The 9,979-nt window shown below is 38.8% G+C and overlaps 1 protein-coding gene and 1 pseudogene across 10 annotated transcripts; both read left to right on the top strand.

Annotated features, from left to right (window-relative positions):
- Nucleotides 1-1,273: 1,273 nt before the first annotated feature.
- Nucleotides 1,274-3,142, top strand: AT1G37160 (annotated as a pseudogene; the record flags this gene model as incomplete). Its single annotated transcript has 3 exons — nucleotides 1,274-1,733; nucleotides 2,016-2,214; nucleotides 2,359-3,142.
- A 3,361-nt stretch (nucleotides 3,143-6,503) lies between these two features.
- On the top strand, nucleotides 6,504-9,740 carry HCS2 (holocarboxylase synthetase 2). 9 transcript variants are annotated; one of them, NM_103366.3, is made up of 13 exons: nucleotides 6,546-6,651; nucleotides 6,796-6,878; nucleotides 7,249-7,324; nucleotides 7,438-7,476; nucleotides 7,674-7,711; nucleotides 7,794-7,855; nucleotides 7,947-8,095; nucleotides 8,173-8,293; nucleotides 8,387-8,542; nucleotides 8,698-8,743; nucleotides 9,142-9,208; nucleotides 9,292-9,368; nucleotides 9,470-9,557. In NM_103366.3, exons 3-13 carry the CDS (start codon nucleotides 7,259-7,261, stop codon nucleotides 9,507-9,509), a joined length of 861 nt encoding a protein of 286 aa, NP_174903.3. In that variant the 5' UTR covers nucleotides 6,546-6,651; nucleotides 6,796-6,878; nucleotides 7,249-7,258; the 3' UTR covers nucleotides 9,510-9,557. The 9 variants fall into 9 exon arrangements, with proteins under 9 accessions (NP_001320613.1, NP_174903.3, NP_001320616.1 ...); NM_001333189.1 differs by lacking the exon at nucleotides 6,546-6,651 and adding an exon at nucleotides 6,504-6,543 and having other exon boundaries at nucleotides 7,438-7,711; nucleotides 9,320-9,368; nucleotides 9,470-9,700; NM_001333190.1 differs by lacking the exon at nucleotides 6,546-6,651 and having other exon boundaries at nucleotides 6,745-6,878; nucleotides 7,298-7,324; nucleotides 7,438-7,711; nucleotides 9,320-9,368; nucleotides 9,470-9,696.
- The last annotated feature ends 239 nt before the right edge of the window (nucleotides 9,741-9,979 follow it).

Here is a 9,979-nt window from a genome sequence, read left to right as displayed (position 1 = left end):
TCTTTGCAGATAAGAGATATCTTCTGTTGTGAATATTACAAACTTTTGCTTCCAGCTTGATAGATTGAACAGGCGAATAGTTTATATGAGGTTGTTAATATCAAAGAAAGGGCTTTCAGATCTTAACAAAACCAAATACATATAGATAGATTTAGCTTACCAATGTTTGACCTAACCCCATCTCACCGGATTATTGGATTTGTATGATGATGAAACAGAAATGAGGTGTGAACTGTAGAATCAATAATTTGTTAGGATCATTCTCAGTGGACTTTTTTCTTGATGGGAAACTTGAAGCGGAGCAATTAAGTTTAGTAAGCTTAGCAAGAAACTTTTGCTCCTTCCTTTTATTCTATTTATGCAGGCATGTTTAGTTACATCCATACATTATTAGATTGGCTTGATAATTTGCATGTTCAATCGAGTAAAAGCAGTGTCTAGTGTGTTGAGTTTTGTGTCTTTCATGTTTTTGCTTTTTGTTTTTGTGTTTGTGAACTCTGTCATCTTTAATAATAATAAATCTTGATCCATAGCTTTTTTGTAATTGATAAGTGTGTATTTTGCATGTTTTTAGCATCCATTTGTCATCATTTTAGCATCATATCATCACTGTTTTATACAATTTCTCATCATTTGTCATCACTTTACATGTTTAGGATAGATTTGCATGCATGTTGCATATTTGCGTTGATTTCAGGTGATTTGGAGCTGTTGACGAGCTATTTGGAAGAAGCGGGCCTGATCATGTCAAACGGATGCTATTTTTGTTATTTTTTATTTGTTTTGGTTATCTACTCAGTATTCCGTTGCAATACTCGACCAAATTCATCCACCTCAACCGTCGTCTCTTCCAAAAGAAGTTACTCGACTTCTTTTCCCAGTCTCGCATCTCACTCGACCTAGGAGAAACACTCGACCTCTGCGCCGCCGCAATCGAATACTCCACCTCGCTCACCGTCGAAGTCTCAGGGTCTACTCGATTACAATAAAAGAACTCAACCACGAGTATTCACTCGACCTCCTGCAACCATCTACTCGACCTCTAGGCTTCACCGGCTGAACTTAAACTCCACGATTCACTCGACCTCCTGAAGCATACCCACTCGAATTCAGAGACAATACTCGATCCAAATCGTCTAAAGGGAACTCAGGAACAACTCAATCTACTCGAGTACAGAATTGTTCTCGATCAATAGGGTTTGGTTTCATTACTATCTTTGAGACTAACCTATTGACATTTGAGCTTTGAGTTCTAAATTTCTACAAGGGAATCATGAGCAATTACAGTGGCAGTTCTTCTATTGATCCTGACTACAACATGGATGAGACAGAGTCGTCATCTTCAAGGCCTGAGAGAGAACAGAGAGAATATGAAAGCTTCAGAAGAAAAGCTGAGATAGCCCGAGGGAAGAGAGCGATGACAGAGAGGTATGAGCTTATAGACAAAGATCTGGAAGACGAGTACATGCCTGAGCATACTCACAGAGCTACCAAACTTCTACACAAGCCCGACGCATTGCCTGCTGAGGAATATATTAGGCTCTTCAAGCTGAATGAGTTCTGTAGCACGAGGTATCCTTGCTCGACCACACTTGCACAACTCGGATTGTTGGACGATGTTCAGCACCTGTACCAGAGTTGTCATCTGGACACTCTGATGGCTTATCCGTATGTAGCATATGAAGATGAGACAATTCAGTTCCTCTCCACGCTACAAGTGGAGCTCTACCAAGGTATGACCTCTGATGAGTTGGATTGTGAAGGATTGAGATTCTTGTGATTCTCTGTGTATGGTCATGAGTATAGGCTATAAATTAAGCGCTTGGAAGGATTGTTTGGCTTCCCCAGTGGAACGGGAACTAAGCCCAAGGATGACAGAGAAGAGTTGAAAGACTTGTGGATCACCATTGGCAGCTCTGTACCGCTGAATTCTTCCAGGTCAAAGAGCAATCAGATACGCAGCCCTGTCATCAGTTACTTCCAGCGTTCTATAGCCAATGTACTCTACTCCTAAGAGATCACAGGGACTGTTACTAACTCTGATATGGAGATGATCGCAATGGCTCTCAAGGGAACTCTTCGCCAAACTAAGAATGGCATGTCTCTCCAAGGTGAAATCAATGACACACCTCTCTCTGTACTTCTTCTGATCCATCTGTGTGGATACAAGAGCTGGGCTGTCAGCAATAACCACAAGAGAGCACGAGGCGCTCTGTGCATAGGTGGTGTTGTGACACCGATTCTGATAGCTTGTTGAGTCCTAATCATTTCTGCTGGACTTGAGCCGCGAGCAATGGATATCGAGCACCTACGTCACTGCGAATTCCTGGAGTTTGCAATGGTTGACGACTTCCACAGGTTCAGGTTTGAGCACTCTACAGACAAGAGAGCTAGCATCCTTCTCCCTAGCCCTGAGGTTACACGGATAATAGAGGGAGATAACATTGATTTTCGGCCTGAGGTTGGATGCCTCTACTATGAGAACGCTCCGCCATTGGATGAGGATGATCTTCTAGAAGAAGCTGCTTCAGATGGGATGGATGAAGACAGAGCAGTGGAGTTCGACACTAGCGTGTATCACTTTGGTGAACATGTACCTCTAGCGAGGGAGAGCAAGAGCTTGACTGAAGCTCATAAGAACAACAGTAAATTGCAGAAGTGGTGCAAGAAGCAGGACAAGCTGCTCGCCAAGTGTTTCAAGACTATCAAGCTTCTGACAGATAAGCTGAGTTGTTCCTCCTCCACCACTGCTATTCCACAGGGACAGACTCCTCTGGAGATGCCATCGAGGAGATTTGATGAGCTTGCGCACAGGCCTGAGCTTAGCGAGCAGAGAGTCTCACATGTCCCGTCTAGGCATTCGTCATTCGAGTCCCGGGAGCACAAGCGAAGAAGGAAGGCTACACTCACTCGATCTAGCAGCAGATCACGCCTCATTCACTCGAGGAGATCACTCGACCGCGGTGCTGGCCGCAACAGAAGGAGAGAGGTCGAGTATCCTCATAGCGGTGCTGGCCGCCAAAGAGCTGATGAGGTCGAGTACCCACCTGCTGGAGCTGATACAGAACAAGGTGGTTCGTCTATGGCCTGGGAGCAATCACAGGCAGCCATTGACGAGCAACTACGTTCATTCTTCGACTGAGGTAAGCGCCTCACTTCACCATTGTATTATATCATCCGTTGTGATTTGTTTCTTCATTTTGTTTCTGTGATTGGATTTGTCCTGAGCACTCTCTTCCAAGTTTATTCGCACAGTGGACTGTCTGATTTAAGTTTGGGGGAGGGCTCAGGAAGTGTGTGTTGCATTGTATATATTCTTGAGTCTGCATTCATCTAAGGCATAGAAAAACCAAAAAAAAATTGAAAAATTTCAGAAAATGATTTCACAAAAAAAGAGTGTTCATGTAGTTGCATTACATTTAGGATCGAGTCTAGAGTGTTTCATTTAGGATTGTTGCATATGCATAGGGGATAATGATGAGATAGCCTTGTAAGCATTTTGGTTCACTGGATAAACTCAGTTCCCTCGTTGCTAGTTGTCTGTTGCGTAGTCAATGAATTTGAAATAAAACTGAACCATGCCTAAATTGCTCTACTCGACCACACTGTCATGATCTGATACCATTCACTATCAATTTGAACCTGAATCTGATCTTTAATTATCATATCTGCATCAAATTTGAACTCATGGATACCCTAAAATACTTGAATTTTCTTATTCATTTTGATCACTCTTGTTAATCCAAGTAGCTGACTTTCCTTATTAGAGCAGTTAACCCAAACCCAAACCTAGACTTTCTTTCAAACCCTATATCACTTGTGAGTGTTTGTGAGGTCGTATTCCGATTAAGCTTGGTAGAAAGTGTTAGGTTCGTAACGACAGAGATAGTGTCTCATGTAGTTCTAGTTCGCATTTTTCGGACTAGATAGGACTAGGTGGGCGCTTATACTTTGGGTTGGGATCTGTTTAAAAGAAAAAAAAAAAAAGGGTCGATTCATTGATAAGAAAAGGTAAAGGACTCTAGGTGAAGTAAGCTAAAGAAGCAGAAAAAGTCTAGTAAAGGTTTTGGGATTTGTAAAGAAAAGAAAGAGTTCTTGTTAGCTATTGAAGATGGGCAAAAGCCCTTGGTTTTAAAATGTTAAAAACGGGAACCTTAGTTGTTAAAGAAATCCAAATCCGCTAGATGTATCAAAGTGTTGAGAAAGCTTCTCCTAGAGTTAAGAGAAAAGAAAAGAATGATTAGAAAAAGGGCTTAAAAGATTCATGAATGCAAAGGGTAGAGTTAAGTTCTTATATTGGGATTGGAGATGGGATTGCCATTAGAGCTTCATTTGATGTACTCTGGGTAGATGGGATCTTATCTCTATATGCATAGCTTGGGACTTACCTTTAGCATTCTACTAAAGCTTAATCATTTTTTGAGAGATCCCCTGTTACTGAAGCCTATTCTGTAAGGGACCATCTTTGTCTCACGACCTTTTACCTTAGCCAAATGAGTTCATTGATGATGCATTGCTTGATTCACGTTCCAGAAGTAATGAATGTTAAAGGGATTGGTAGATTTGAAAACTTGTGTAGGTCGAGCATATGAGTCGGATTGATTGATGATGAGGCATGGCTAACGTTTTTAAGTAGAATTCGATCTTGCAGCTTAGAACTTTCAACTTGGACATTGATTTCATCTGGTTTATCTGGTGCTTTGGCTCTGAGTCCCTGCTTTCAAACCTCACCTCCAGCTTGTTCTTGATTGTTTGCTTGAGGGCAAGCAAAGACTAAGTTTGGGGGAGTTGATAAGTGTGTATTTTGCATGTTTTGAGCATCCATTTGTCATCACTTTAGCATCATATCATCACTGTTTAATACCATTTCTCATCATTTGTCATCACTTTACATGTTTAGGATAGATTTGCATGCATGTTGCATATTTGCGTTGATTTCAGGTGATTTGGAGCTGTTAACGAGCTATCTGGAAGAAGCGGGCCTGATCATGTCAAACCACTCGACCCCGAGGTCGAGTAGGAGCTTCAAGATCTCAACAGATGACTCGACCCCCTGGTCGAGTAGAGGACATCATTACTTCACCACATCACTCGACCCCGAGGTCGAGTGTCTTCATCCCATCACCTGACCATCACTCGATCACATCACTCGACCCCGAGGTCGAGTGTCTTCACCTTCATTGCCAGACCACTACTCGACCTCATCACTCTACCTGGAAGTCGAGTATCACCATCACCACCACTCGACTGCATACTCGATGACAAGCTTCAGAGCCTTCTTCATTCCGCACTCAACCAGACACTCGAGCACAAGGAAGAAAAGAAGACTCCAGCTATTCTTAATTCGTCCCAATACTGCGTCGTTTTAAGTATTAGGGTTTCGGAATATTTGGCTATAAGTAGCATGTACTTCACATTTTCGCAAACAAGTTTTATATCTAGTTTTATTCCGCAGACACTGTGTTCTAGACCTTTGTAATCTGGATTTCTCTTTATCTATTCAGTATTCAGCATTCGTTCTTGATTTCTTTTACTGTTGTTCATTCTGTTATCATCCTGCTGTTACACTGTTGTTATCATGTTTTTAATTTGTTCAACGTTTATGCTTTCTGTTATGATGTCTGAGTAGTGAATAGGTTTCTGAGGATGGGTTAGAGTAGTGTAGAATTCTCAGTATGCTAGGTGATTGAGTATTGATTGATAGATCCCTTCTGGATTAGTTGTTCTTAATGTCTATTGCTTTCTGATCAACTGGAATTTGAGCCTAGACATTTCCGCGCCCAAAAGGTGTTCGATGAAATGTCTGAACCACTAATTCCAGAGATTCGTGACTCTATACCAAGGTATTGGTTGCAGAGAGCGTTTTGGCTTTAACTTGTTGATTCGTAATGCCTGTTAGGCTAGCTCTCGTCAATGGTGATTGAGTCTGGGACTAGGTTAACTTGAGAGTCTCTGTTGCGGTGGCACTTAGATTTGGTTAATGAACTTGTTGTCTAGGGTTAATTTATTGAGCATGTCAATTACCTGTAAACTGAGGAAACGAAGCTACTCAATTACCCCATTCTCGGGAATTCTTTATCTGATTACTGCATCTTGTCATCTGTTGTTTAATTTCTGCAATTCTTTCTTGTTACTCGACCTCATACTCGACCACCCAGTTGTCTGGCAACAGATTGTGCAGTCGAGTATCTGTGTTGTAATTCCTGTCTGTAACTCGACCTGTCACTCGACCTCACCCAGTGCTCTGCAAAGAGCTATGTTGGTCGAGTATTTTATTGCTTGAATTTCTATTTTCTGCATGTTCACTTAGGACTGCTAGAACACACCAAAACCTGTTATTGTTTGGCTTGACTTAGTGACTTCTGATCACATCTTGATTATTAGCATCACACCCATTTGGATTGATAACCTAAAATACTACAACGACGTGAGTGGTGTTTTAGGATAATTGATTAAAAACCTATTATCAGTAATCTTGAATGTGATAAATGCATGCAGGTGATTGAAAATCTTTAATAGGAGCTGCCATTGTGTGTTGATTGGGTATCAAGTACTTTTTCTAAGTGATCCAAATCCTTCTCTTTTTCGCAGTTCCAACTCTTTGGAAAGATTGTAGGAAAAATCTATTTGCTCTATATGTTAAGTCTTGTTGTGAGTAATTGTTCTCTCTGCGGTTTTAGGTTAACTTGCTTTAAATCCAAATAATTGTTCTGTGTTCGTGTTACCTTGAGATGTATGATATGTTTCAGTTTGTATTTGCAGTACTTTTATTCCTCTGTTGTTTTGATTCTCTAGGGTTCATTGTTGCTCTCTGCCTCTCTTGTTCTTCCACAATAGCCAAGATCAACTCTTTGGTTCAATCGATCGCTTTGTCTAAGGTACTATCATCATTCATCAAAGCTATGTTAGTACTCAATTGGTATTTTTTATATATTGAAAACAGAGCTTGATCAATTGCTGAAAATAGAGCTTGAAACTTCCTTTGCTTTATTTGATTCAAATCTTAAGCTCTCTGAATTGGGACTGTATATATGTGTTTGGTTGTGATTATTTGTGAATTGGAATTTTCAGGGACTTAGTTCTAGTTATTCTTGGGAAAACCTGTTAAAGTAAAAAAAATTGCACCAAGTCTCATTAGTCATTAGACGTGAATCTACTTCAGTTTTTTCTTTATCTTGTATACCTCCTAACAGAAAATGATAGATGATTTCATACAAAAACTTAGTTTACCAATTCGTTATTGAACAGTTTCGTGGTCATGCTCTCTTTTCACTTGTCGCCGTTGTTTCACTTTCAGGCAAGTCAGAGATTCGGTGAGAAAAAGGTAAGCTTTTTAAATAATCTTTGCCCATTTCTAATAAACCCTTCTTGTTAAAGATTGGGAATTTTATTGCTTGATTAAATTTTGAAACTTTTTCGTGTTTTGTTTTGATTTAGCCATGGATATTGATGCTTCGTGTAGCTTGGTTTTATATGGTAAATCCTCTGTAGAAACTGATACAGCAACACGTTTGAAGAACAATAACGTTCTTAAACTCCCAGATAATTCCAAAGTTTCAATCTTTTTACAATCTGAGATCAAGAATCTTGTCAGAGATGATGATTCTTCCTTCAATCTTTCGTTGTTCATGAACTCGATTTCGACTCATCGGTTTGGTCGGTTTCTCATTTGGTCTCCATACTTGTCTTCCACTCACGATGTTGTTTCTCAGTAAGCATCTATCTGTTTGGTTTCCTCTTTAAGGTTTGCTTATCTTTTATGTATTGAAATCAGCTTTTTTAGTTTCTTTCAGTAACTTCTCTGAGATTCCAGTTGGTTCAGTTTGTGTCTCTGATATACAACTTAAAGGTCGAGGTAAGTGTTTTTTCTTACCAATGATGGATTAGATAAGAGTTAAGATGTAGAATTGGAAATTGAAAACCGGACACCGTGTGTGTTGTTGCAGGCAGAACAAAGAATGTTTGGGAATCTCCAAAAGGTTGTCTTATGTATTCGTTTACATTAGAAATGGAAGATGGTCGAGTAGTGCCTTTGATACAGTATGTGGTGTCTCTTGCTGTTACTGAGGCAGTGAAAGATGTTTGTGACAAGAAGGTATGTTCTTGAAAATAACCTTTTTGTTGTGTGTTTTGATCCCTTGTATCAGAAATTTGAAGTTCATTTGTTTTCAGGGTTTGTCGTATAATGATGTTAAAATAAAGTGGCCAAATGATCTATACTTGAATGGCCTTAAGATTGGAGGCATTTTGTGTACCTCTACATATAGATCAAGGAAGTTCCTTGTCAGTGTTGGTAATAAGCATTACTCTTTAGAAGTTTGTAATAAGTATCTTTTAGAAGTAGCACTGCTCTTAGTCTTATTGAAGCTGGTGTTCCTTCTTGCAGGTGTGGGATTGAATGTGGACAACGAGCAACCGACCACGTGCTTAAATGCGGTACTAAAAGACGTTTGCCCTCCATCAAACCTACTTAAAAGAGAAGAAATTCTTGGTGCCTTCTTTAAGAAGTTTGAAAATTTCTTTGATCTATTCATGGAACAAGGTAATGTAATCTTCATCTTTATCACTTTTTAAGTATATTCCAAACGGTATTATTTGATCATTTATTTAAATGAGATGAGAGTAAGGGAAATGATCATCTAATTATCTAGTTTTAAGACTATACAACCTTTGACATCATCACTCTGCACTTTTCAGGTTTTAAATCTCTTGAGGAGCTTTACTATAGGACATGGCTTCACAGGTAATGGTTTTCTCTTCGATTGCAATTTCTGTGTGCTTGTCATTGAAGGGTTTCTGTACAAATCTGAACTGGTTTTGATTTTATGCTTATCCTATTAGTCACTAGCTGAACTAAATGGCAAAACTTCATCAATTGGGAACTATGTACTAAAATAATTGCTAGGCTAAAATGACCATTTTATTCTCATTTATATGATTTAATGTACACTGTAGTATTTGCTTGCAAGAAACTAAGATCTTTTAAAGTTAAGAAGACGACAATGTTACTTACCATCTACACACTGCTAAACATGTAGCTTTTATTGTCTAGTGGCATTAGCAACTTTTCTTAATACATTCACATTGAGGTTTGGGGATACAATTACAATCTTTAACATGTATTTACTTACACCTGCGCAGTGGACAAAGAGTGATTGCTGAAGAAAAAAACGAGGACCAAGTTGTTCAAAATGTTGTGACTATCCAGGTAGGATGATGATTCTTATGGATTGGTTATTATAAAATCAACTCGTGCTTTGATCCTCATTGCATTCTCCTTTAAATTTCCGGGGTTTGACTTCTTCGGGATATTTGCTAGCTATTGGAGATGACAATGTAATGTATGAGCTTCATCCTGATGGCAATAGGTGATATTTTGAGCATGTGTTATCGATAGTTTAATCGATAAAATGGATAATGTTACAGTTCATATTTTAAGCTAATATGTTGTGTATCTGTTCAACTACAGTTTTGATTTTTTCAAAGGGCTGGTCCGAAGAAAACTATGAACCAGAGACTCTTGAAGCATCTTTTGGTGAACGCAGATGTTATTTAGCAATTAGCACCATTAACACTAAGATAAACAAACTGCCTTTATATATACTGTGGATATTGTCCTTTGTTGCAACTTTTTTGTGTATGTTTTGACTCATTAATGTTCCTTGAGGGTTCGTTGAAGAGGAATTGGAAGCGTTGATCATCTAATTATCTAGTTCTGTAATTAGAAATAATGATTTGGGTCCAAACTGTTTATTGAAAATATTCTCAAACTCTCTTCTTATTAATATGACAAAACTTAAGCAAATTGTACGTATATTATACATTCATCATACCTAAGCTATTATAAACAACTGACAAGAAAGTTATTTTTTTGTAATATTCACAATTTTATATCACCTAATCTGTAGGTAGTCGTCACGTACTACAAATACATGGTGATATTATTTTTAATTATGATACAACTAATAATAATGAGGAA

This window comes from Arabidopsis thaliana (assembly GCF_000001735.4).
Source record: "Arabidopsis thaliana chromosome 1 sequence".
Taxonomy (NCBI): Eukaryota; Viridiplantae; Streptophyta; class Magnoliopsida; order Brassicales; family Brassicaceae; genus Arabidopsis; species Arabidopsis thaliana.
The sequence above is the reverse complement of the archived record's forward strand: the minus strand, read 5'-3'. Positions and strand labels throughout refer to the sequence as shown.